This window comes from Vipera ursinii, assembly GCF_947247035.1.
Source record: "Vipera ursinii genome assembly, chromosome: 10".
In the NCBI taxonomy this organism is placed as follows: domain Eukaryota; kingdom Metazoa; phylum Chordata; class Lepidosauria; order Squamata; family Viperidae; genus Vipera; species Vipera ursinii.
In genome coordinates, this window is record NC_139520.1 from 2,529,607 (window position 1) to 2,556,954 (window position 27,348).

Below are 27,348 nucleotides of genomic sequence, written 5' to 3' on the forward strand. Positions count from 1 at the left end.
TGATCAAAGAGCAAGAACAAGTTAGGGCCCAAACTGCTGGTCTCCATGTTGGAATCCAAATTGGGAGCCACGCGGGCACCACCCTCTTTGCCAAGTTGATTAAAACCTTAAGAGCTGCATTTGTGCATCTGGTCAGCTTGGCCAGCTGTACGAGTCGAAGCCATTTGCTTAGTTTTACAAAATGGGATTGAATTCAGTAACTGTTAAGCCTTGGTGGAGCAGTGGGCTAATGCCTTCTTAAGTAACACCAGCTGCCTGCAATTAGTGCAGGTTCGCATCCCACCAGGTTCAAGGTTGACTCAGCCTTCCGTCCTTCCGAGGTAGGTAAAATGAGGACCCAGATTGTTGGGGGCAATAAGCTGACTTTGTAATAATGCCGCTTTGGGGGGGCAAAGCCCTAATAAACAGGCATATACATAGAATGAAGGCTATTGCTAAGCACATTGATTTGTGCTTTAGATTGTAAGCCGCCCTGAGTCTTCGGAGAAGGGCAGGATATACATGGGATTAAAATAAAAAATAAACAAAATCATCATTGAACCCAAGGAGTGGCGTGGCGTGGTGTAGCCTGCCCCAACCTTCCAGGTAGACCATGATGGGACTGCCAGGCTGCCCCCTCAACTAGCTGACCTAAACTCTCCCCACCAACCCCTTTGTGACCAGGCTGGCTCAAAGGCCTCCGAGGACCCCCAAAGGGAAGGCTGGCCTGGTCCCCAGCTCAGGTCTGCCCACCATCCTGAGGAGAGCCTCCTCTTGGGAAACGCAGCCAGGTTCGGCAGACAAAGAAGAAAAAGCAGGTCAAAGCGTCAGCACAAATGACTTTTATTGACAGCCTGTGAACAATGACCGTTTGCGTGTTTATGCGTGTTACGTGGATCAGTTCTTCCAGCCTCCCCAATCAGCAGACAAGCTGCCACAGCCGGTGCATAGGAAATACTTTTCCTTCCCCCCCCCCCGCAGCCTTCCCTGATGCGCCAAACACCAACCGCAGCAGATCGACTGGTAGCCCCCAGGAAGGGGAGGGAGGGAGGGTCTGTAGGAGGCAGCCATTCTCCAAGGAATCTTTGGCAGGAAGCACGTTGGGGGTCCCCCGTGTGCTGGGCAGGTGGTTCCTTCCATCTGCCTCTGCCCAGAGACCTTCTCCCCTCCCCCAAAGAGAGGTGGACAACGCCTCATTGCTTCAATGGATTTGGTGGCCACTCAAGTCTCTGAACATGGATCGATGGGAAACAGATCCAGGAAAAGGATCATTATTCTCTCACCAGCCCGTTCCTGGCTTGCTGGAAGGCTGTGCCTGGGAGAACCCAAAAGGCCCTCCTGGTGGAGAGCTGCACCCAACACCTCCCGAGAGGACAAGTCAGGTGTAAGAAGCCAGCAGTGGGCCTGGCCTGGATGCCTGCCAAGGAGCAGAAAGGTGGGGGAGGGGGGCTGGCAGAGCTGAGTGGTCACCCAACCAGACTTTGGCTGTTCAGCCTGAGTCTTGTCTTCAGGGGGTTCAAGCAGAAATAAGCATGTAGGAGTAGAAATATTTATACAGTAGAAATACTCCACGTTTAGCTTTGTAACCAAAGAAGCTCTGGAAAAAAGAATGTACAAAAATAGATCAAGGTTTTCAGGATGTCAGCCTCTCAACCTTTGGCCAACTGGCCACTAAGGATGCCCACTGCTGGCCAAGCTAGCTGTGCAACTGGCACGGGGGGCTCTCCCAGCCTCCAAGGCCCAGCCAGCAGGTCCAAACATGTCTCTGGAACACATGCAGAAGCGGATCCACGGATGCCGAACAGTGAAGCTGCAGCTGGATCCCCACGGAGGGATGATTTCACAGCAAGAGCCGCCTCCCTTTTCCTCGCTTGACCAGGCCGACAATTCCTCCAGCCACAGTGGCTCAGCTTCCAGCTTCGGCCCTGGGCTGCAGCCTCACATTTGGGCCCCCGAACCTTCCCCGCCATGGATCAGAGTCTGGGCAAGCCCAGGGTGTCCTCCCACCAGACGCCCACTTTGCCCGGAGGACGCGGAAGAAGAGGAGCCTTTTCCCTGGCTCGGCCCCCCAGCTTCAGACCCACTCCTGCAGGGACCGCTTGCAGTAGAGCAGCATGTGGGGCCGGCCCTTCCGCTGCAACTGCACAATGACGTAGACCAGGCCCAGGACACAGAGCAGCAGCAGCAGCAGCAGCACCGCCATGACGATGCTCACCGTCAGCGGGTAATCGTTGATGTGCACCACAATGTCCACGTCTCCACCTCCCTCCTCAACCGGCCCCCCGCCCTCCTTCTCCAAGACAGATTCCTCTTCTTCCTCCTCTTCCAGGCCTGGGCGGGGGGCAGCAGTGCCCTCCTCCACTTCCTTGTCCTGCCGGGGCTGGAAGGGGGGCCTCCCCGTGTCAGGCCAGCGATGGCCAGGGTCCGGATCCACAGCCACCTCCTCCTGACAGCCCATGAAGTCCCGCAGAATGGACTTGGGGTAGCCGGGCTCCGTTTTCAGCCGCTCATTGTTGAACTTCCAGTACAACCTGCCCTTACAGAAATATGTGTAGGCTGGAAGACATCAGGAGAGCAATGTGTCAGGAAGCCCCCCCAAGCCCTCCATCCTCCACTACAGCTATAAGGCTGTGGCATCTCCACCGGGCACCTTTGGTGTGCACAGCTCTGCACAAAGAATCCCCTGGACTGTATGCATTTCGCAAAGCATGGCTGCTTAGATCCACACCTCCCTGACTTCTGGAAGGGCCGTTCCACCAGTGGCCCCAGCACCACCCCTGCCCCTTGAGAAGGAAGGGCAGCAGCAGGAGGAGCAGAAGGGCGAGACAGGAGGCAAGCCACAGCACCCAGTCTGAAGGCCTTAGTGGCTGCGTTCACCACGGGCCAGCCAAGGGAGAAGGACCACCGGCCAACAAGTGACACCCGGCTGCTATTAAACTGGATTACTTTTCTCTGGCTTAAGGATACTGGACTTGGACATGACTACGATTCACTCAGAGACCCTGGAACTGCAGCCCAAAACATCTGAAGGAGGCCAGGTGGCTGAAACCAGCCCAACAGATGGTAGTTTTAATAAAACTACACCTAATTTATGTAGGGCAGCCAGTAAGCAAATTGGTCGATTGTTTCCTACAACGCATTTTTTTCAAGCACAAACTGATGTTACATCGATGACCTCAAATTCTTTGGTAATGCTTCATTTCTCCTTTCTCCCTCGGGAGTTTCTCCCTTGCCCAGCGTCCCACTCCGGACAAGCTGTTCGCCCCCAGGTGACCTTCCCATCTGCAGCCATTCATTCCCCGGGCCTGCTTGCTCTACTCACCGGCATCGGGGCTGAGGAAAGCACCCCTGGGGGCGGCCGGAATCCCCGCCCAGACGCTGACCTTCCTTGGGTAGCCATGGCCCACGGAGCTCCCGTCCTCGTTAAAGCGCCAGTACCTGCGGCGGAGGAAAGGGCCCAGCGTGAAGGGAAGCCCGTCCGAGGAAGAGGGGACCGCCGTGCCAGCCGTGACTCACCTGTCTCCTCGGAAGAAGAAGGTGTGCCCCGTGGGCTCCCACCACACGGCAGCATCCACTCTGTCGTGAGGAAGGCCCAGCCCGTAGCTGCTCAGGGGCTGCGGGTAGCCGGGTTCCAGGTTGGCCTCTCGGAAGAGCCAGTACTGGCCGCCTGGAGGAAGGACGGGCAGGGAAATCAGGCCAGCCCAGGAGCAGGCAGCGGCTCCACCTGTCAAGATCTATGCACTGGGGGGGCATTTGTGGGGGACCCCAGCAGCCCTTTGACGCCCCAGGGGGCTTCCGGGAGACCCCAACCTTCTCCTCTAGAGGAACAGCCCCTGCTCCCCCCGAGGGCTGCTACGGCTTCTCCCCCAAAAGCTTCTCTTCTGGACGGTGCTTCCAGATGACGCCCTTTGGGCTGCCCAGGCCATGCCTCAAGCGGGGCTTCCGGAAAGGGGCCCGGGTGCAGCCGAGCCCAGAGGGGACCTGAGCCCTCCCAGGCCCAGCCAGCCTCAACCTTTCCGCTCCCTTCAGCATCAGCTACAACCCCAGAGCCTTTGCCATAGGGCAATCCATCTCACATCAAAAAAATCCCATTTTCTTTTCTCTGGTTTACTGGAATCAAATTTCTGAGAGAAGGACGAAATATTTAAGGCTTTGTTTTCACTAAGCTGCCATAAAAACCGTAGCCTTAAGGATCTTCCTTAAGGATCTTCTAGTACGACCCCCAGACGCCACTTTGCCCCGCTATTCCCACCATCTCGAGTTCCTCTGGCCAACCACATTTAAAGCTAGCAGAGCGTCCTGTAACTGCAGTTTCTGTTTCTCTCATCTATCCTCACCCAAACCTGAGTCTTTTGTGCTGATAAGAGACACTGTTGGCTTACCTTTCCCTTTCTCCTTTTTTCTAGGGTGTCTCTTCCTTTGAGCATCAGCTCTATCCTATGAGTGCTTTATTTTAAGAATAAGTGTTCATCCACCAAGCCTCAGCAATAGTTAGCAAAGGGAAGCTGCTGCCTTGTATGAGGGTTTCAGGTTCACTCCAGTTGCCTTTCTGTCCCGGGGAAAGTTCCCAGGTTCTCCTTGGCTGCTAGCACCACCCCCTGGACATCCCCCCACCGCCTTGATCAGGTGCGACCCTGCAAGCTTTGCCTCCTCCAAAATAATTCATCACGGAGGAGGGCTGGACAGTAGGAAGGGCCATGACTGAAAAGATAGCCAGACACCTCCAACCTGTGCCACTGAAGACTGTCTCTCTGGTGCCCACGTACAAGATGGGTCCCTTGCCCTACCTGGCCATGGAGGGACTGTTTGAGCAGCAGCCCAGAAAGGTTTTGAAGCTGGAATCAGGAAAAGACGTTTCTGCCCATTTTTCTGACCAGGCCCAGCCAAAACTCTTCTTTCCCGTCCTGCTCCCAGGCGCAGCCCCTCACCTTTGAAGAAGGCAAACCGCCCGTCCTGCCTCTCGTAGGCAGCGTCGATGTTCCCGGGAAGCCCCCTCCAAAAGTACCCGATGGGCATGGGGTAGTTGTCCAGCACTCGGTTGTGTCGGACCCTCCAGAACCAGCGGCCCTGAAAGGAAGCAAGCAGCCCCTCAGCCCCTGACTTGAGAGGAGGAGGGTCGTGCAGCTGCTCTCCGGAGGAGTGAGAGATCTCGAAATGGCATTAAGGTGCAAGAATTATTAAAATAAAAAACAAGTGACAGCGTAACCCTGAAAGCAGCAAAGCCCTTCCTTCTTTCTCCCTCCTGTTAGTCCAAACACCCAGCCCCCCCAATGGTGTGCAAGGGGGGCACTTTCCCCCTCTCGCACTGCAATCCAAGCAGAGCCGCCCCTCCTGCGAAGAAGCAGCTCCATCCACCCCCATCCTGGTGAGCAGACAAAGGCTGAAGACTCTGGAATCCTTCAAAAGGCAAAGCACAAAACCTGCGCTCTGCAAAAGGGCCACCAAAATTCCAGCGGTGGAATTTGTTTTCCTATTTTGGCAGAAACCCTTTCCAACGTTTTTGCCAGAGGGGAGAAAAAAAAGTAAGGGGGAGGCAGAGCTATGGGGACTCCCCTAAGGGACACATGGCGCAGGGGTCCCCCGACAGGCGGCGCTCAGCCAAGAAGGATGTGCCCTGGATTGGGGCCTTTCTGCAGGTAAAAGAAGGGCCCTCCAGGGACCCTGTCTTTATCACAGCAATTTCAAATTTTTCAGCTGAAGCAGTTCAGGAGAATTCGTCACTAGCAGATGTGATGATGGCCACAGACTTGATTGGCCTTCAAAAATAGCTGGGCAATTTCTTGATTGGTCAAGAATTGATGGACGTGAACCTCAGCATCACTGCTGGGCAAATGCCCACTGGAAGAGACGGGAGGGGATTGTGTCTTCTACTTGCAGGTATCCAAGAAATCTGGTGATTGTGAGGGACAAAGGGACGGAGCAGACTGGGCCTCAGACCTGACCAGCTGGCATCTGAGATGACGTCATTTGGGGCCGGGAATAGGCAAGCTAATATCAGGTCCTGCCCCCACGGTAGGATGCCAAAGCAAGCGTGTTTGTGCTCTTGAGAAAGGGCCCATTTCAGAGCTTGGCTCTCCAGTGCCAAGCGGGGCAATCTGCTCCCTGAAGCCCAGACCAGCCCTCCAGAACCAGCCACCTGCATTTCAGGGCAAACTGCCCAGGTGGCAGAGCTGCCACAGAAGTCACCCCCCAAAGCCTTCCTGAGAAGCAAAGCAAAAAGAAGCACCTTGAAGACAAACATCTCTCCACGCAGAACGGTCACGGTATCGAAGTTGCCATCGCAGATGTTGGGCTGAAGAGTGTCAGGGGGGCCGGCCTGGGGAGGTCGGTCTGGCTTGTCTGGGGGCTTCTGGTCTGGCTTCCGGGGTAGCACAGTAGGCAGGGACTTGGTGGGCTGCTCTCCTGGCGTCCCTGAGGGGAAAGGAAAGGCCAGCACAGGGGTCACCCACCCTGGTGGAGGGAGCCGCCTCTGGGCAGGAGCTCGCTTGCCTTTAAATGTTGGCCTCTTTATGGTTTATACTATGCTGAGAATGGCTATGGATGTATTACCTGGAGGTTAACAAGGGCTGGTAGTTTTTAAAATGATTTACGTTTTAAAGGTGCTAATAATTAATGAAATATTGAGATTTTTAATCTATTTCTATGACGCACTGTAAATGAAATATATATACATATGTTTATCTAGTATGTTTTCTTTTTTCCTTCCTTTCTCCTTTTCTTAGAAATGCTTAATAAAAAATGCAACACAACAAACTTTGCCCTCCAAAGGCCACAATGCCTAGGCCAAGCTTGCAAAGTTTCCTTTGAAATTGCTTGTGACAGAAAAAAACAGGATGTGTATGTTTTTGAAACGGGTTCTTGAGCCCTGCTACTTGGGGTGTTCTGGAGGCTCGGAAGGAGTGCCAGGAGAAATAAACATTTGTTTACAACCAACTCATCCTCCTTCCAGCAGGAAAGTACCCAAATTATGCTCAGAGAGGACGGCTGCCAAAAGAACAAACCAGCGGCTGCCATGGGATGCCCTGAGGCTGTTCTCAAATAGACCAAATCTCAGATGGAGCACTTATCCAGCACCAAAAGCAAATATTTTCACCCTCCAAAAGAAGAGAATCTCTGTAGATCGGGGTTGAATTGTGGAGTCCTTGGCGCTCTCTGAGTTTGGTGGTTGCCTTGCGCACATTTTTATTCCTCGCTAGGTAAGAACATTTTCCAGCCTCCGCCAGGCAGCTCTCGAGACAGAATGGTAAAAATATCATGAAGACGGTTGCAAAAATCATCATCTCTACTTGGTCACTGCTAATCAGGAGATGACGAAGAAAGAGCAACCCTGGCAGGCAGCATCCTGAGATACCTGCCACGCAGCTTTGACCATTTATCCTGCATCCCCCCCCCTTTTTTAAAAAATCTGAACCCTCCACACAGATACGCCCAGAACTACACTCGGTTGCTACTTACCATACAGCTGCTGGATGCCCCGAAGGTCATCTTCTGGCAACCTGAAGCGATCTGTGTCCATCCACTGGTAGAAGGGAGCCATGATGGCACTCGGGTTGCTAGAGTGCTCCAGGCCTAATGAATGGCCGAGCTCATGGACGGCCACCAGGAAGAGATTGTTTCCTGTAGATAACAACAAAGTCTGTGGTGTCTGAAGGCCTCCAGTACACCAGTTACAGGGCAGGAAAGCCGAAGGGGGACCTTTGCACTCGGAGGAGGAACATCCAGAGCAAACAAAGATTCCACACTAAGAAACACACGGGCCAGCAGCTTCAGGAAAGGACGCTGTGCCGGCTGGTATAAGATGGAAGAGACACATTTTCAAGCAAAAAAGATGCTTCACCAGTTGAATCTAGACAGGTGTTCTCTTGAGACTGAATAAGTGGAAATCATTTGGAAAGCGCCATTTGGTACTGCGGGCTGAGGCCCACACAAGCTCTCTGTTCCCCTTTCTCCCCCCCTCCCACCCAGTCAGTCCTTCCAAGGTAGACCAGAGTGAAGGCAAAGGCATCCAGGCCAGGATTATTTTACTATGAGACCAGAAGGACAGAATTCTGCAGGTCTGCATGGGCTTCTCCCCTCCCTCACTTTATCTTCATGGAAATTAGGGAGAGGGTTGTCTGACTAGCAACCTGGTTTCTAGGAAGGGGCTCAACCCCCACCCATCCCTTATCCCTGTTGCCTTAGTGGTGGCTCCTCCTGTCCTGCTGGGCCTCCTCACTCTCCCCGCCCAGGACAGCTTCCTTACCCAGCACGTCCCTCTTGTCCAGCGTCCAGGGCTCATCCAAGTCAAAGTGAGCGTCTCCTCCCATTCCAGGACCTGGGAAATAGGCATGTGCCAGGAAGCCCCCGGTGCCGTCAAAGGGGGAACTGTCCCCATGGAACCCCGAGGCAAAGAGCACCATGATGTCTGCCTCCGCTCTCCGCTTCTGCCTGATTTCATTGTAGGGGATCTCCTGGAAGACCAGTGGGGTCGCTCGGTCCCAGACTCGGATAGCCTGGCGAATGGCGTCGTATGAATGGAAGAACCCCAGTTTCTCCGTATAGTTCTGGATGCTTCCAAAAAAAGAACAGGAGGGGGTGGGAAACACAGAGAAATCTTACTGCCTCTGGTTAGAAAGTCCTCCAGGGATTCCCCCTCCCCTCCTGTCTCTCAGCTCCCCATGCTTCAGTAGCTGGTCTGCAAGGCGCCCCCCCCGCCCCCCCAAGCCTTCCGAAAGGGAGAGCAAGAGAACAGCAGGCTGAGTTGCAGAGGTCAACAGCAGCTTCCAGCAAAGTTGAAGGGTGGTCCTGTGGCAGAAGAGCAGCCGAGGACAGTGCTGAGCTCCAGAGAAGGCAGAGAGCAGAGAGTGCCTTGAAATGCCCGTCTTGCTACGAGGACACGTCACCGCCACTTTTTCCCACAGGCCTCACCTTTGTCGCTTGGTTTTTCCGCCACGGAACCTCAGTTCCCGTACAGCTTTAATACATCACAGCAGCCACCTCTCTGACCAGGCTGTGGGGGCATCTGAAGAGGTGGGCCATTTCCTTTAGAGTCCTAAGAGAACCTATAGGAAGAATGTTTCTTCCAGGGACTCCAGACACCGTTGCTATCCCAAGCATCTGTACAACATAATTCAGGTGCACCTTGGACAATTCAAATTCAAAATGCAAGAATGAATCTGTAGACTAATGTAGGGTTCCTAATCTCCACAGGTGTTACTTCGTTCTCCTGGAAGCAAAGAAACGTCCCCGCTGGTCCTGGAAATCTTCAATCACCCCAACAGGGAATTGGCCTTCTGAGCGGAGCGACGGGCTCCTCTCCGTGAACCTCATCCCTGCCTCCAGCCCTTCCCGTCCACCTTTGGCAAAATCTTCGGAGTGTGGCAGCCATCGGACCCTGGCATCGAGCCAACGTATGTGAACCTCTTTTCACTCAGCAGTTCAAAGAGCTGCAACTGGGCTGCCTCCCAGTAGCTCCACTTCAGGCCTCAACAGCTGGAGATACATACCTGAAAGTCAGGTGCATCTGGCTCCACCTTCGACTAGTCAGTGCGTATCGCTTCCGCCTCATGTTGGCTTTGACCTGAGCCCCAATTTTGTCAGGGACTCCACACCGGGGACGCTTCATCCACCTGCAAGTTGCAACAATCAGCGGAGGGAAGACAAGCAGCAAAAACAAAAGATTTTCCTCACTGGACTTTCAGCACGCTGACCTTTTTAGAAAATAACGGGAGAACCGAAGGAATGCAGGGCAAAAACACCCTGAGGCTCACCCCCTGGTTCCTCTGGGCCTGCCCTTGACAGGGTGGCCATTATGGGAAGAAATCTCAGGGTGCAAGGTTAGAACAGAACTGCATAATTGGAGGGGGGGCTTTGAGCCTAGGGCTACAATCCCAAGGTGGGCAAATTAAATACTACATTTATTTGAAATTATAGTCCATTCCATTGGGGCATTTGAGGTAGGTGAAGATTCCATAAGGACTATTGAAACTCTATTGTTTCAGGCTGTAACAACAGAATCTTGAGTGTCCACCTCCCCCCTTGACACCCAAGTGAACCGAGACAACACAATCTTGACTTTCTCATCCGCTCCTCCCTTTCATGACTAAACTGATGTTTATGTAACTGCTCCTGCATTCCTTCTTCATGGCCAGGAGTCTAATCCTCTAGACCACCGTCTCCTGCAGTCCCCCCCTTCCATGCTCAAAGACAACGGGGGGGGGGGCTACGGGAATTAACTCAGAGTCACTCCCCCAGCGTTACTTGCCGTTTCCCCGAACTCATGACCAGGCTTGCTGCAGTTTGGCCTGACCTGGGGAGTCTGTCATGGAGGCCTCTTCTTCCTGAGCCTCACTGGGAGAGTGGTGGGAGAGCACGGGAGCAGGGGGGCAAAATCAGGGTCTTGCCTGAAAAGGGGGTATTGCCCTTTGGGATCGATTCTTAGTTTACAGACTGAAGCCCGGATGATTCCAGTATGACAAATGAATCTGAATGCCTTACTAGCTGAAGAGGATCTGCCACTATGTGGATGTAAATTGAGACTGAGTAATTGTCTAGTACAGTCATTTAGAAGAGTTCCTTTTTTCTCTCAGGCACCGTTCCTGCTTTTAAAAATTTAGAAAGGACCTCCACAGAACCTTTGTTTATATGAGTTATTTTTATCAATATTTACCATATTAAAAATCAAAACTGACATATTTGCTGTCACTACCATGTCTCACAATTGTTGATGGGATTTTAATACTACACTATTTCAACGCTGCTGACAAATACTTTTGATTCTGTGGACCCCTGAGAGGATCTTGGGGGACCTCCAATGGTCACTTTCAAGAAACCCTAGAAAACGCTTCTGTCTCCCGAGCTGGCAGAAGGCCCTCGACAGAAATACGAGCCCCCTCAGTAAACAAATCCATTACCCAACAACGGTTGTGTAACCAACCCTGCACGTGGGAGAGAGCATCACGTGGCCATAGGAGCAACTCCTCCGGTGCTACTGGGGGAGCAGGAGTGGAAGCAAACCCTCTGGCTTCAAGGCTCAGTCTTGACCCAGTGGCAAACACGGATGGAGGAAGTGCTGGCCTCGGCGTCTGCTTGCACCCTCAGAGCTCTCTAAACACCTGAGCTGAGAGAGCTTAAAACCCCTCCCCTATCCAACAGTTCTACTCTCATGAAAAAGTTGCAATATATCTTCCCTTAAAAAAGGGGAGTCATATAACTGGCTATAGTGAAGCAACTGTGAACAAGCTGAACAAAGAAAGAAGTGAAAATTCAATATATGGGTTTCGCTGACATGAAAAGTCATAGGTCTACAAGATGGTGCATCTGACACCGTCTCCTGGGAGCCAGGAATGTAGGTGATACAAAAACCCGAACAGGAGAAAATTGTGCCCAACCGATCTGACATGCTGAGAGAGAGTGGGCTTTTTGCAGAATCTTCAAATTCTTGTATTCTCTGTACGCCCAAACAGTCCTGGAGGGGCCACTCCCCCTAGGAGACGCCTTCCTTGCGAGAACACTGCCTTGGTTACAAGCCACACTCGCAGGGAAGTGTCCTCGTTCTATTCAGTCAAGAGAAGTCAACAGAATAAGAGCACCCATGATAGGTGTCTGGCTTCTCCTTTCACAGAATCCTAGGGGACCTTGGAGGTCTTCTAGTCCAACTAGAAAGGGAACAATGCTTCACGCTTGGCCTGGAGGCGTCTGGTTGCCTCACAGAGGGACAAGTGCAGTCTGGCTGTCTGAGGAGAGAGAGAAAGATTTTTAAATTCTGTAATCGAGCTTGCAACCATCTTAACATATCCTCCTTTAGGAGTTTTGACGAAGACGTTGCAGAGTTTCTATAATAATTTGAAAAGCTCAGAAAACACTAGACATCTGTCCTATTTCTAGATGACTGCCCTGAGAATATGTACTATACTTTGATAGCCCTTATGTAGAGATCTAGTAACCCACTGTCCAACTGGGGAAGATCAACAGCAGTTTTTCCCTGTCGTAAAAAGTTTGTGTCTGCAGTTTCTCAAAAACATTTTCAGTCTTGTAAAATGTAGCTTTTCTGGGAAAAAAGCATGTCCCCCAACTGTACCACTACTATTCGTCCAAAACATCAGAAAGTATTTTGACAAATCTACAACAAAACCGGAGACATTAACCAACCTATAGGGCGTTACTGAAAATTCATATTTGATAAAGGAGAATGCTGGTGAGAATAAAGGATGAATGACTTATTTCCAAATTGTCATTTGGAAAGTCATCCGAAGGGGCTAGCGAGGGCCTTTTGAAGCCGGGCTGCAGGCTTCAATGTCAGATGAAGAGGCAACCAGTCTAAAGCTTCTGCCAACTGTGTACTTTTCAAACAAAGAAGGGGATTGAGAGAGCTGAGTAACGGAGCGGGAAGGAAGCTTGCAAATGGGGCAGTGGAGGTCTTTGGGACAGAAAAGCAACCCTCCCCCTCCATTCTGCCCTTCCCACCAGCTTCATCAGAGCCAAGGGGGCAAGAGGTGAACCTCTGGCAGGAGTCCAAGAGCTGCCTGGCTACCTTCCTTCGAGCTGCCAGGAGAGATTTGCTCTGGCCTCTGGGAAGGATCCTTGCGTCCGGGGGCGGGGGGGGGGGGCAGCCTTCGCTTCGTCGCAAAGCCTTCCCTTTGGCTCCTCCACCTTCTCGGGCAGGAGGAGGGAACGGCCGGGCTGCCGCTCTTGAGCTGCTCCCGGCTGCCGGGCGAGCCTCGTCCCGGGCCTGCCTGACTGGCGGGCGGCGGGCGGCTCTGCTCTCCGGAGCCCCGCTTCTGCCGCGGCCGGTGGGCGGCAGGTGCCCGGGGGGGGCTCTCCGGTGGGGGCCACGGGCTCCTCGGGGGCTGCGCAGACTCCGCGGGAAGGACCCGGCCCAGAAGCCGCCCCGCCAGGGAGCGAAGCCCGGCTCGGCAGGCGGGACCGAGGACCCCCCTCCCCGCCCCCCGCGAAGGGACCGGCACTCACGCGCGCGTCTCCTGGTCCAGCGCGCCGGTCACCGGGATGCCGTAGAAGGCCTGCATCTCCGCCAGGGCGGCCGCCAGGCTCCGGGCCGCGCGCAGGCTGGAGGGCTGCCGGCGGGCGGCGGGCAGGTAGCCGTAGGAGCGCAGCCAGGCCTGCAAGGCAGCGAGAGTTGCGCACGGGGCCGGCCGCGTCCGCGGCAGGTGCGGCGGGCAGGGAAGCCGCTGGAACCGCAGCCCAGTCGGCGCTCCCCCCGCCCCTCGCCGGCCCGCACCCACCTCGGCCTCCTGCTCGCTCAGCACCGGCCCCGCCGAGCCCCGCGGGAGCGGCGGCGGCAGCAGCAGCAGCAGCAGCGGCAGCAACCGGGCCCCGCCGCCCATGCTGGTGCTCGCCCCGCTCGCTGGCTCGCTCGCCCGCCCGCGCGGCCGTCCCCTGCGCCGCCGCCAAGCGCCGCCCGCTGCGCCCCTGGCCGGGCTGGGCTGGGCTGGGCTTCCGGCGCGGGTGGCCGGGGCTGCCGCCTAACGGCCAGCGGGGTCGCAGCGGGGCTCCCGGCCTGCGCGCGGCGGCCACTCGCGGCGCGGACCGGATTCCTCGGGAGGCCCCGCCGCGCGTCCCTCAGCGGGCTGGCCGGGGAAACCCCCTCGAGGCCCTGCGGGCGGAGGCTGCGGACGGGCGCTTCGGGGGACCCACATCCGATGGGCGTCGGCCCCCCTTTCGCCACCCCGGAGCCGCAGCCCAGCGGGAGCTGCTGCCGAACGGTTGCAGCTCTTTGTCAAACTACAATTTCATCTTAAATTTTTCTAGAAAACTGGAGAATTTCACAGGACAAATGCAGGGATAAGATGCACTTTAAGAGGTTCTAGTAAGTTTAGTCGGTGTCAATGCAAAAACTTCAAAATACAGTTGAGCACCTCAAATAGCACAAGAGCCAATCTGCAACCCTTCTAAGCGCAAAACGCATCTGTGTTCAAACATTCGTTACCAAGTTTGCTTTGCATCTTGGAAAAGCCACCAGGATTTGACCAGCCTGTGTGATATGGACAACACCGTACCAAATTTGCACTGGCCATGGTTGATCTGCAAATTGTGAATTGTGACTGCAGGGCCAAAAAACAACTATCCAACATATAGTGAGAGTACCAAAACAGAGCCTATAACAGAGACGAATGAAGCAAAAAATTATAGCTGCAATCCAGATGTTTTATATTTTGTATTTCTTTTATTTTTATTAAAATGTGATGTGAATGTTCCATATGAGAGAGAGAGAGAGAGAGAGAGAGAGAGAAATAATGTATTAGGCATTGGAGAAATTCTGGCTTGGTATACTTTTCATAACAAAATATATTATTTAAATTTATTACAGCTGCCCACTCTCACAGAATATAGGCAGTTTACAAATACAAAACAATACAGTTAAAAAACATAACCCCCAGGCAGCCCCGAGTGAGACAATCAAATAATAAACCCAATGGGGGTCGTGTGACACGTCAGCTCTGGAGGGCATTTGGGGGCCCCAGGGGAGGGTGGTCCCGGGGGATGAGGGGAGCAGAAAGGCCCACTTCCTTAGTCCCATGACAGTTAACAGAGGAGACCTGAAGCCCACCAGCAGGACATTGGCAATGGTTCCCGCATCCCCAAAAGGCAAGGCTAGTGTGGGGGGGGTCACGGGAGCTAAAGTCAGCACTACCGGAGAGATGCCAATTAGGGAGGGCCAATGGAAACTGACTAAAAGCTGGTAACATTTCAATTCCGTAACCTGCCCCCACCAAATTTCTCAACCAGCGTTTTGATTTATTGCATTCAGAAGTTTCCATCTTGGATCATGAAAATGAAAAACAAATCTCAAAATTACCTAGCTTATGCTCTTTGGGGGAACTAGTCTTTTTCCACACTTCCCAGTTCCTCTCAAGAATGCAGGGAAATAAGTGTGGATCGTGTGGAGTTTACCTTTTCCAACTCTTGTGAATTGGGCACATCTGAATGCCCTTCAAGGCCACTATTGTGCTTTCGATGGACAAATGAGGGGGGGGCCCTTTAATTTGGATTTTGACCTAGAGGAATTATTTTGTCAGTATGTGCATAGGAGAGCTCATCTAACTCCAATGCTGCGTACATGTTTCTTAATTTGTGCCTGTTTATGATTTCCCCCCCCCCCCATTCAAACAGACCAATCAAAGCAGGTTCTGAGGAATCACTTATCCAGGAAGCTTCAGCAAACCCCTTCAGCAAAGCGTCTGAAACCGACCATGAAGAGAGTTGGCTCTCCTTTTCTTCATTAACTGTGGTTCACCCTCAGACCGCCGTGCCCGAGGCGTCCCCCAAGGGCCTCTCGCCACCCTTGGATCAGCCTTCTCCCAGACAAAGTCCTGCAGCTTGGAGAAACATCCCACTGGCTCCCCCTCACTCTCAGAAAGCCATGCTTTTGTTTCTCCAGCAGCTGAGAACTGAGTGAGGTAGGACCCGGCCTGGCAGAGGTCTGAGGGCATTCACTGCCTCGGCTCTTGGAAGGTCTGCTGTTGCCGAGTCTAGTTGACTCCAAAGGGACTCCGTGGAAATCCAGTGGCACGTCTGCCCATCTTTGGAAAAGGGCTGATGGCACCTATCGCAAGTCGGCTGCTCTTGTTCCTGGGCTTCTCTATTGCAGAGGGAACGAGAAAACCTTATTGCCAGATTTGCAACGGACTTCAGTCCCAGGAATTCGCAGCAAGTAGGTAGAGTCCTCAAAGCCATCCACAATCTCCTGCAGCAATAGGAAGGCAAAATAAGAACAGCCCGGCAGAATTTATCAGCACAACTTTTCGCCTACAGCTTTGCTCAGTTCTTTGGCTATCCACTGGTCCCAACCTCATTTTAAGTTGCTTAAAGCCTTCACAGCTGGATCCCTGCAAACATCAGGAGCCCTCTTCACATGTGCCTCCATCCCAATCCCCTGCTCAGTCTTCCATGGCTAAAACAATTACAAGTCTCTTGGAAACTCCCCCTGGAGGGGAAAGGCTGCCTGACTTTAGCATACCTGCAAAAAGGTGCATCAAGAAATGCAGATTTTATAAAGCCGATCGCTGCATGTCTCATGCTACCTCTGGTCACCATCTTCCATTGTGCCCCTCACAGCCAGCTGGGTCTTTTTACTCACTCCAGGCTTCAAGGTGAACAAACAGGATCTTCTAAGCTGACTGGTAGAGATCTGAGTCTAACATGGATCCATCTTGAACATGTCTGAAGTTTGAACTAAGTCCATTTCAAAACTGGGACACAGAATGACCTGTATGGAGGTCTCATGTAGCTCTCTGCTAATGTCAGGAACACACAACCAGGGCCACAAATGTAGGGTTCAAGCTGACTACTTTGTTGTATTCTGCCTATAATACAAGAATCTCCCTATACTGCTTGCCTTATCTTGGGAACAAACAGATAAGGCCCCAAAGAATTTTGGGGGGGTCGGGGGGTCAGCCCGAGGTCTCTTGTGGCTGTGCAATCACTCAGTAGTAGTTCCCCACTTGATCCCTCCTCTTTGCCTGCAGGGTGTTTCCCAACAGCTAAAGGCTTCCAGACTGGTTACCTGCATTTCCTGGATACACTGGCCGCTGAGGGCTTCCGACATATTCCCCACACACCAGGCAAGGCTCATGTGGAACGAGGGATCCTATGAACAACCACCAGTGGTCAGGTGAATTGACTGCCAGCATTTCAATTAGAGCAAATTGGAGTCATATTCTGCATTGCAATATGGGTCAGAGTTCATAAAAGAGCAGAGGTAAAAGAATCAAATGTTGGTAACTGAATCAGTATTTTGATTCTACCCTAAGGGGGGGGGAACGGACGGGACGGGACAAGAAGATGAAGCTGTTTGAAGTGCATTTAAACAGCTGCTTAAATGATTATTCAAGTTACTATTCAGCTTCCTCCAGAGACTCATTCTAAAGCAGTAACTTTTTATTTTCCATGAGATAGCTGCAAGCCTCACCTTGTAAAAAGGCATTAGGTTAAATTCCTCCATAACTTCATCCACTTCTGAAACCAACTCCAACATTTGAGAATGTCCTGAAGAGACTTCTAAGCCAACAAAGGTCCTGCAAGAAGATTTTTAGAGAGTAACTTGCAGCAGCTCTTCCAGGATCAACACCTTGCATGGAAGGCTACTTGATTCCCAAACACAAGAGAAGATCACCTGGCACCTGGAGAAAACAGAGGCTTTCTTGGAGATGTGCATGGCTTTCGGGTGATGCCAAACTGACAGCACAAAAGTTTTTAAAGTTCAGGGGGAAAAGAAGAGGCAGCATAAAAGCAAAGGACCAATTTCTGGTGAGAAAAGAGGATAGGAGAGGAGCTGGAAGGGATCTTGGAGGTCTTCTAGTCCAGCCCCCTGCTCAATTCCATTTCAGACAAGTGGCTGCCCAGTCTCCTCTTGAAAACCTCCAGTGATGGAGAGCCCATGATTTCTGGAGGCAAGCTGTTTCATTGGTTAATTGTCCTCACTGTTAGGAAGTTACTCCTTAATTCCAGGTTGCTTCTCTCCTTGATCAGTTTCCAACCACTGTTTCTTGTCCTGCCGTCTGGTGCTTTGGGGGACAACGTGATCCCCTTTTGTCTGTGGCAGCCCTTGAGATACTGGAATACTGCTATCATGTCTCCTCTGTTTCTTCTTTTCTTTATACTAGCCACATCCAAGACTTGCAGCCATTCTTTGTATGTTTTAGTCTCCAGGCCTCTGATCATCCTAGTTGCTCTTCTCTGAATTTTTTCCAAACTCTCAACATCTTTTTTGTGATATGGTGACCAAAACTGGCTGCAGTATTCTAGGTGTGGTCTTACTAGGCTTTTATAAAGTGGTACTAATAGTTTGCATGATCTTGATTCTATGCCTCTGTTTATACAGCCCAGGATTGTATTAGCTTTTTTGGCTGCTGCTGCACACTGCTGGCTCATAGTCAAGTGATCGTCCACTAGGACTACAAGGTCCCTCTTACAGTTACTCTTTTTAAGCCAGGTCTTGCCCAATCTGTGCTTGTACATTTTGGTTTTTCCTGCCTAAATGTAAAAGTTTTCTCCACATTAAAACACATTTTGTTGGATAGGGCCCATTGCTCAAGTTTGTCAAGAAGACAACTGTATTACAGAAGCACCACCTGCACTGGCTGAGGAGGATTTAATGGAGAAAATCTGCTGAGCAGGGATGTCCTGGACCTTGGCGGGGGCTAAAAGGAAAGAAGGGGAGGTGCTGGCAAAAAGGTGGGGCTGGTGGGATCTGCTGTGCCTGGAACTGCAGGGGGAGTTGTCCCTGTTAGGATGAATAGACACCTCCATTCATGCAAAACATTTCCAAGAGAGCTCCCTTCCCTCTGCCAGCCACCGCAGCCCTTGTGCCATGGAAGCCAATGCCTATCCTCTTCAGGACAGAGGCACATCCATTCAGGTACCATCAGATTTGGAACTGTAACAGGGGCAGGCAAAACCCCTGAACAGGGACTCTCCTGCAGCTGGAAAGGCCACAATGGAGTTGCTGAGCCCACACCTGCCTGCCATCTCTCACCTCCTCTGTCTGGTCTTCCTCTTTTTCACCTCCAGAAATATTTTGCTAATGCAACCGAAGCAATCGTTCCACACTTATTCCTAGCCCACCAGACTCTCCACATCTCTTTGAGGGGGGAGATCGACAATTGTTCACCCACCTGGTTTTGGTCTCATTGGTGTAAACCTTCACTTGATCAGCTCTGAAGGTGAACCTGCAACACAGAAGAGATTCCAACTAACATGGAAATGAAAGGCAGAAACAAGACGCGCAAGAGGACTGCATGTCATGGCTATTTCTCTGCTTCTCTGGGACTTTCTGATGACACTTCCAAGCTTCAAGCCCAATCCAGTTATGTTAATTTAATCACTGTGCTACTTTCCCCTCATTCACTGCATGCTAAGATTTGGGGACGCTTGCCTAATTTATTTACTTGTTCAATTTCTATGGCCTCCCATCTCAGTCAATGACCCTGGATGGCTTATATTACAATTATATTATATTAATTATATTAATTATATTATTATATTACATTATATTATATTATATTATATTATATTATATTATATTATATTATATTATATTATAAATTATATTATATATTATATTATATTATATTATATTATATTATATTATATTATATTATATTATATTATATTATATTATATTATATTATATTATATTATATTATATTATATTATATTATAATATTATATTATATTATGTTATGTTATGTTATGTTATATTATATTATATTATATTATATTATATTATATTATATTATATTATATTATTATATATTATTATATATTATTATATTACAATAAAACCAGTGAAAAACATTGAAAATATCTAATTCCACAGACACCAGACTAAAAGCCAGTTAGCAACAGAGCCAAGAAACGGGACCCTCAGCCCATTCAGTGCCCCAGGCTGGTGGAAAGGACTGGCTTTTAGGGCCTTATAAAAGGCTAACGGAATTGGGGCTCTTCTGATCTCCAAGGGTCACAGTTAATGATGGGAATTGAAGCTGCCAAACAAATCACCAGCCTCTTGCCTCATATTGATTTGCAGCAACCCGTTAGGCCCCACAGAGCCCTCCCGGGACAGCCAAGGGCATTTTGGCAGCCAGTCTGCTGGCAACTTGGTCATACTAGCCATGTCCTCCCATGGCAGCCACCTTGCAAGGGCCCCTGTACAACTTATCAGAAATGTCCCTGACCCCAAAAATTGACAGCTTCCATGTGTGGAAAGTACAGCCAAGGACCCCCGAAGAACTGGTGCTTCTCAAGTATCAGGAACTGCAGAGCATGTCAGATATTGGGCGAGCAGGGGACCTCAGCTGGGCAATTCTGGGCAGCTCTGCGCTTTTCTTGCCTTCTTGTCACATCTGGTGAAAATTAGCTGTCTTGGGGCAAGCAATAAAAAAACTTCATAATTTTTTTTTAAGAAAACAAGAACCTTCCCCTCAGAATGGCCAACAGAAAACACAGGAAAGAAGCAGAACCTTCTGGCCCCACAGACACACTGCACCTTTTACTCTTTTGTGACTGTAGAACAGAGTTTTTCAATCTCAGCAAGGTTAAGATATGTGGCTTTGCAGCTGGGGAATTCTGTGACTTGAAGTCCACATAATTTAAAACTTGCCAAATTTGAGAAACACTCTGCAGAAGGAAAATGCCACTGCTTGCAGCCCCAACAGGTCTCTCCTCCTGCAGGTTATTGTGTATGCTTTCTCCTGCTCCCCAACAGGCATTTATCAACACCCGATGGGCCTCTGTTTCTGCCTTGCCCATATCTGCTTGCCTGCTTTTGTCAGAAGCCCACCTAATCTCCAGGCAACCTCCCCAAAGCAGCCTGTCAGTTATGATAGGAACTCACCGCCAGCATGGTCAATGGGCCTCACCTGTGGCAGGAAGCCAAGCGTTCTTTGAGGGACTGGACAAAAAGGTTGATCCAGTGATGGCGCAACACCACCCCTTGAGAGAGGCTGACGTGGAATTCTTCCTGTCCCATCAGCACAGGAACGTAAGTGCGCCCACAGATAAGGAGAAGCTGCAGTAAATCCAGAAAGTCCTCCCCAGCTTGGTCTGCAGAAAAAGCAGAGCACGCGCTCTTAAACTATACGACCTCATTACCCCTTTTCCTGGTCCCAAAAAATACTACCACTCAACCCAATCCCCGCCCCCCAAAGTCTATTATTTTACGCAAGCATCTCAACAGCAGGAGTCCCAGTTTGCAAGCAAACAATTACAGGACGTGCCCTAATAATGCCCAGTAAAGAATCACTGCCTTACGTGCCTTTTGGCCTGGCCAAGAATGCCAGCGTCAAGACTGATTTGCACTTCACCTATATTCCGCTTTGCTTGCAGCTTGACAAAGAAAAGGGGAATGGAATGGCGGGGGGGGGGGAACCGCCTGTTCCCGTGCGAGAGTGCCCACCCCAAGGACACACTGAGCAGGTGGACAGCGGGCTCGCTGGTTCCCATTCCAAGATGAACAGAAGTGACAGGTGGATGTAACGGAAAGGGAGGGAGGAATCAACTAGGCTAGCTTTTGCGTGGGAAACCCGGAGCTCAATTTGCTTCATCTGTCTCAGGATGGTTTATTCAGTCAAGTTTATACTCTTGGTAAAATAATGTCCCAGGAGTTTCTCTTTTCTGGCTCGGCCAACTGGACAGTTGACACCCAGAAAAGCTCAAGTTGTATTTACAATCCCAGAGTTGGGAGATGGTCGCAAGATGGCCAGCGTGATGGAGTTGCCCATTTGCCATGCAGCAGACTGACTACCAGACCTTCCAGTCTACCTTCTGCCTAGCCCAGGAATCCTCAGATCCCTCCCAGCCCTACAACTTCAGGAGCTGGGCTATTCCACCACTTAATAGGTTTTACTGCCAGGAAATTCTTAGTTTCAGTTTAGATTGCTCTCTGCAAAGGTCCCAACACTTGGCTCCAGTTCTGCCCTCAGGAGCTGTGCAAACTGCCCTCAGGAGCTGTGCAAAGTAAACTCACCCCTGTCCATGGAAGTTTGAAAGAACTCTTCACTTCTTCAGGCTCCACAGCCTCATCCCTTCAACTGCTCTGCAGGATCTCGCCCGCAAACCCCTCACCATATGGGGGGCTTTTTGCTGCATGCGTTCCAGCCCCTTGGCATTCTTTCTGCCTTGGGGTGGTCAGAATCGTGGCCGATGGTATTGAAGGCTATCCTGCTCTTGCCAGGGATCATCCACAAGTACAATCAATGCTGTTTCTATCCCATAATCATGCCTACATCCAGACTGGAAGCAGTCCAGACAACCACTTTCTCTAACAGCTTCCCTAAAAATGGAAGGTGGGAAATGGAACAAAATTGTCCAGGCATGTGGGATCAAGCAATGGTTTTTTGAGGAAGGGGCGAATCAAAAGTGAGGAATTTATCACTGCCTGAACCTACCAGTCACCATCCTAGAGGCTTTCACCAATCAGCAGGGACAAGGGTCTAATTCCCAGATGGTTGCATTGACCATACTGAGGACACTGTTCACTTCCTTGGGTCCAACAAGAACGAACTGTTCCCAGATAAGTGAGCAAGACCTTTTACAGGCATCCCACGTGGACCTCACCATGCATGGGTTCCAAATGGGAATGAATTCAAGTGACTTTGTCCATCAGGAGTTCAACACGTTCCTCTGCAGAGTCCTCCCCGCTCTGGAACCCATTTGGGTCCATGGTTGCCAGGGTAGACCACTCATATGGGCCCAGTCTCCCTATAGACAGGGATGGCATAACAAAGTCTGAAGGATACCAGTGCGTGATCTGACTATGAAGGGTTTCTTAAATTTTGCAATGCATTTTTCCAATCAACAATTAGAAAAAATAATGCACCAAACTGGGTACCTCAAGAAAAAAATACTCAAGTGCTTCATTTTTTTCCAGAAACCCAAAGTTCTTTCATTGCTTTAGAAACATTTGGAAACATTAGTTCTCTAGGCAGATCAGAAGCACAGAAAGTGCTCCTGGTGTTCCACTCTGCTCAAGGCAACCCTAAAGATTCCTTCGGAACGGGTCAGTCCTCCATTCCTGTTTCAGAGAAGAGGAAAACATCAAGAGACTTACGTGGCATGTACACATGGGTTGCCCAGTTGCCTCGTTCATGAGGAAATGTCCGCAGGCGGCCTCCATGTTTACTGCAATCATCCACCACCCTTTCCTTCTCTTCCTGATCTCTGAACATCCTCTGCACACTGTCGGGCAAGGGGAGGGAGGACACTGCAGCTCTGCAAAATGGATGGAGAGTTGGCACCCTGAGCATTTTCTGCTCAAAGATCAGAAGACAAGCCCCTGTCCCTGTTCCAACAGGAATGAAAATGAACACCACTCGTCCAGTTAGGGCAGACATGTCAAACACAAGGCCCGGGGGCCAGATCCAGCCCGCGAAGTGGTTTCATGCGGCCCGCGAAGCCATCCTGGAAACAGTGAGGGAACGGCCCCCACTGCCTTGGCCCTGGCCCAGAGACCCTCCTTCTGCCAGAGACCCTCAGATCTCTCCCACTCCTGCCCAGGCCCCCATAGGCACCCTTGATGCGAATGATGTAGAGCTGGCCACGCCCACCCGGCCCCCTGAGGGCAACTGCAATGCTGATGAAATTGGGTTTGACACCCCTGAGTCAGGGTAAGTGAAAAGGGCAGGCTTTTCCAGTTTAGGGAAGTGCAAACAGGTATTCCAGGACTAAGGCACAGAGGGATGGTTTCCTCCCCACCGACATCAAGTGAAGAAATAGGAAAAACAGGTCAGAAATCTGGGCACGGATTATTGTAGCGTGTCTAACGAGAAATTTCTCAGCCTTAGGAGCGCCCAGTCAGAAAAAGTGATTTGTGGCTAGACAGGTTTAACTGGGCCAGAGAGCAGAACTGCCTTTTCCAGAACACACTAACCTAGGATGGTCAGTTTCTTTATAGTTTTACTTATTGTGTTTATAGAGTTTATCGTGCCAATCCAAGTTGGTTCAATTCAATGGGCAAGTTAAATGTATGCCGTGGTCTCAGTTTGCCAATTTCTACACCAGAATAGATTAAGAATAATCTGCCCCCAGATACCGGCATGGCGTTGCCTTTGCTGCTATTTAAAGGAGGCCCCGAGCACTTCAGTAAAACTTCTGGAGTCTGAGACTCCGCCTTCCTCCCGGCCCACCATTTCAACTAAAACGACGGGGCTTTAGGCGTTAGGAAGGCTGAGCGCGAGAGCAGCGCCCCCGGGCAGGGCGGGCCCTTCTCCAGCCGGGCGGCGGCGGCGGCGGCGGCGTCAGGAGCCCGGCCGAGTCGGCCAAGGCCCCGGGGTGGAGCGGCGCCCAGGACGGGCCCTCGGGCCCCGTGAACGCCACCGAGGCGCAGCCAGCGGCTCCGGAGCCTCGCCGGGCGTGGCGGGAGGAGCAGGCCGGGCGGAAGGCTTCGTCCCCGGCCGCTCCTCCCTCGCGGGGCGCCCAAGCCCGTCGGGAAGCGCCTCAGGCTCACCGGCTGCCCGGCGGGGAGAAGCCGCGGCCGGCCGCCGGGGCAGGCCCAGGGTCCCCGCTGCTTCCCCCCCGGGCGGCGGCCTCGCCCTCGCCCTCCGAGCCGGAGCTGCCGTAGTCCACCAGCGCCGCTCTCATGGCCGGAGGCAGGAGAGGCCGCCCGGGAAGCGAAGCGTCGCGCCTGCGCAGAAGTGGCACCTTGGCCCACTGGCGAGGACTCACAGCCACAGAGTCGTCTCCGGCGGCCCGCTTCCGGGCTCAGTTCCAAAGCTCGGGTGGTCCGCCGGTGGAGCGGACGAGCGTCGCGAGAACTGACCGCCGACTCGGCCCCTCCGCCTCGGACGCTGCGGCCCCCTCGCCAACGGCCGGGCCCTCGTTTCCCGAGGCCTCTGGCTCTTGCCGAGCAGCTTGGGCTCGTCTCCTGGCGGGGTGGCTTCGATGGCCTCGAGGGGTCCCTACCTCCTTCCCGGAGAACCAGGGGCGCCCTTGCGGCGGCGGGGGGGGGGAGGACGAGGGGGCAGAGCAGCGGGAGAGCGGCCGGACACAGAGGCGGCCGGCGGGCGGACGTGCCAGACGCGACCCCGGCTCCCGCCTCTCCTCCTGCGGGCTGAGGCCGCGCTTCTCCCGGGCACGGCGGACTCGCCAAGAGTTGGAAAGTGATATTGAAGGGAAACAGGCCCGCCCGTTATCCCGAGAGGACTGGATTGAAAACGGAAGGCGAGGGAGGGAGAAGGCGCCGGTCTCGGTGCCTCACAGCTGAAGGAGAACTGAAGCTTCTGCCAGCTGTGGGGCATAATAAAAAAAGTTTCTTTCAACATGTAAAAAGCAAGAATAAAGTCACGGAAATGATCGGTTCACGTAATAGGAGACGAGGGCAAGGAGGTGAGCCACAGGGAGAAAGCAGAGCTGCTTAATTTATTTTTTTGCATCTGTCTTCATGCAAAGGGAAAAAAACAGCCTAACCTTCAAAACAGTACTTATAAAATACATTTTAGGAATAAAACTCAGAGTAGACAAGAAAGTAGACAAGGTAAAGGAACACCTATACACACTAAATGTATATCACAAAAGAGATGTTGAGAGTTTGGAATAAATTCAGAGAAGAGCAACTAAGATGATAAAAGGCCTGGAGACTAAAACATATGAAGAATAGCTGCAGGAATTAGGTTTGGCTAGTCTAAGAAAAGAAGAAATAGGGGTGACATGACAGCAGTATTCCAGTATTTGAGGGGCTGCCACAAAGAAGAAGGGGCCAAATTATTCTCCAAAGCACCAGAAGGCAGGTCAAGAAACAATAATTAATAAAATATTTATAAAAAGAAACAATAGTTGAAAACTGATCAAAGAGAGAAGTAACCTGGAATTAAGGAGTAACTTCCTAACAGTGAGGACAATTAACCAGTGGAACAGCTTGCCTTCAGAAATTGTGGGAACTCCATCACTGGAGATTTTTAAGAAGGTACTAGACAGTCACTTGTCTGAAATGGTATAGGTTCTCCTGCTTGAACCGGGCGGACTAGAAGACCTCCAAAGTCCCTTCCAGCTCTATTCTATTCTAAGGTTCTGTTGTAGGCCCAATACTCTTCAATATCTTGTTAAATGATTTAGATGAGGGAATAGAAGGGAAACTCATCAAATTTGCAGACTACACTAAACTGGCAGGAATAGCCAACATTCCAGAAGATAAGATAATCTTTATTGTCATTTTTTACTGTGGGGACAACAGCACACATCAAAAATGAAATTTAGTTGCCCGCTCTCAAAGTGAAACATATACATGATACACACCTAAAGCATACAATATACATCATATGTATAGACCTACACCCACCCATACATATGCAAACAATAAAATATTAAATAGTCCAACTTGAATATATAATGGCAGGAGGAAGTCGGAGAGTTCACAAGGTTAATGCTGTATGAAATGAAACTATAGTTGAATCTGGATGTTCTGCTATGGATACCATGAAGCCGCTTCCCAGAAGGTAGCAAGGAAAACAGGTTGTGAAGAGGATGAGTAGTGTCCCAATAACGCTTCTGTGCTATGTCCTGGATGGGAGGGAGGGAACTGCCAATGATCTTTTGGGCCATTCTCACCACTCTCTGCACCGCCTTCCTGTCTGAAGCAGCGATGCTTCCAAACCAGACTGTGATGCTGTATGACAGGATGCTCTCCATCGTCCCCCTGTAGAAATTGGTCAGAACAAAGGAAGGAAGATGTGCTTTTCTCATGCGACGCAGAAAGTGCAGGCAATGCTGTGCCTTTCACCAGTTTCTCACTGTTGAGCGACCAAGCCAGCCTACTCGTTAGCTGCACACCCAGGAATTTGATGCTGGTAACTCTCCACAGGTGAATCATTAATGCACAGAGAAGTTTGGCTGTGCCTGCCTTTTCTGAAATCAACAATGATCTCTTTGGTTTTTCTGGTATTTAGAACTAGGCTGTTTTCCTTACACCAGTTCACCAATCCCTCAACCTCCTTGCAGTAAGCTTCCACATTGTCATCATGAATAAGGCCCACTACTGGGGCTATTAATTTAATTTCTTTTTAACTTTTGTATTATTGTATTTTATTGTTGTTAGCCGCCCTGAGTCCTTCGGGAGATAGGGCGGCATATAAGTCCCAATAATAAATAAATAAATAAATAAACAGTCATGAGTCAACATGGTGAACAGCAGCGGACTTAGGATGCAGCCCTGAGGAGAACCTGTGCTCAAGAAAATGGTATTAGAGGTGTTGTGTAGCCAATTCTTTGCAGGCAATAAGCGAGACAGAAGGTTGCAAACAGGAACATGCTTTATTCAGGCAAACAGGAACAGAACTGAAACAGAGGCTGCTGCGCAGCTACTTATACAGTTGGCCACTAGGCAGCGGCCAATAGGTTTAAAGGTACCCATTCCTGCTCCAAATCATCCAATGATCTTCTTGGAAACAACAAGTGGCTTAGTCAGTGACCGTTACACAGACACACCATTGAGCAACCTTAAGCAGCATTCAAACAGACATGTGAATCGGTTCAAGTAAAAATCCCAATACATTACAAGAGGTATTTGTTCCAGCTCGCACGTATTGGGGCCTATTGGTTAGAAAATCAAGAATCCAGTTGCACAGGCTTCCGGTTTGCATGCGTGGCGCTTCCAGACACTCAGGAAGGATCCACTCACTGCCGTCCTTTCTTTTTTGGAGGACCCTGAAAAGGGTTGAAAATCGCCCTGGAGGGGTGACTACCATGAGGAGGCCTTCCCTGTCTGGGACAACTTCTTTGGCCTGAAGAAGAGGAGACCGGCCATAAAGATGGCCAATCATTAAGCCGCTCGCTGCCGAAAGCCAAAAGCACTACTTAGCACTAAGAAGCAATCTGGAGGACCTGGGCAAGAGTTTACCTTTCTTATTCCCTTAACCATTTTCCTGTGGGACTTTCCTGAAA

At 51.0% G+C, this 27,348-nt stretch overlaps 2 protein-coding genes across 2 annotated transcripts; both read right to left on the bottom strand.

Moving 5' to 3' along the window:
* Positions 1–803: 803 nt before the first annotated feature.
* MMP15 (matrix metallopeptidase 15) lies at positions 804–13,385 on the bottom strand. Its single transcript, XM_083370524.1, has 10 exons — positions 13,200–13,385; positions 12,928–13,076; positions 9,465–9,587; positions 8,222–8,529; positions 7,435–7,596; positions 6,206–6,390; positions 4,908–5,046; positions 3,496–3,646; positions 3,302–3,417; positions 804–2,535 (listed from the first exon to the last, which is right to left on the bottom strand). The coding sequence occupies exons 1-10, from the start codon at positions 13,299–13,301 to the stop codon at positions 2,054–2,056; spliced, it is 1,917 nt and encodes a 638-aa protein (XP_083226650.1). The 5' UTR covers positions 13,302–13,385; the 3' UTR covers positions 804–2,053.
* An 859-nt stretch (positions 13,386–14,244) lies between these two features.
* Positions 14,245–24,054, bottom strand: USB1 (U6 snRNA biogenesis phosphodiesterase 1; the record flags this gene model as incomplete). The annotated part of the gene is made up of 7 exons (XM_083370589.1): positions 14,245–15,661; positions 16,481–16,564; positions 16,886–16,991; positions 18,591–18,644; positions 20,337–20,520; positions 22,526–22,686; positions 23,921–24,054. 7 exons carry the CDS (start codon positions 24,052–24,054, stop codon positions 15,557–15,559), a joined length of 828 nt encoding a protein of 275 aa, XP_083226715.1. The 3' UTR covers positions 14,245–15,556.
* Positions 24,055–27,348: the final 3,294 nt, after the last annotated feature.

What these genes read in the sequence shown, in the direction of transcription:
- MMP15 (XM_083370524.1), bottom strand. Translation starts at nt 13,301, where the DNA reads ATGGGCGGCGGGGCCCGGTTGCTGCCGCTGCTGCTGCTGCTGCTGCCG. An exon ending in GGACAAGAGGGACGTGCTGG is followed by an intron (nt 7,597 to 8,221) that starts GTAAGGAAGCTG and finishes TGTTATCTACAG; the next exon opens with GAAACAATCTCTTCCTGGTG. An exon ending in GAGAGATGTTTGTCTTCAAG is followed by an intron (nt 5,047 to 6,205) that starts GTGCTTCTTTTT and finishes GCTTCCTTTCAG; the next exon opens with GGCCGCTGGTTCTGGAGGGT.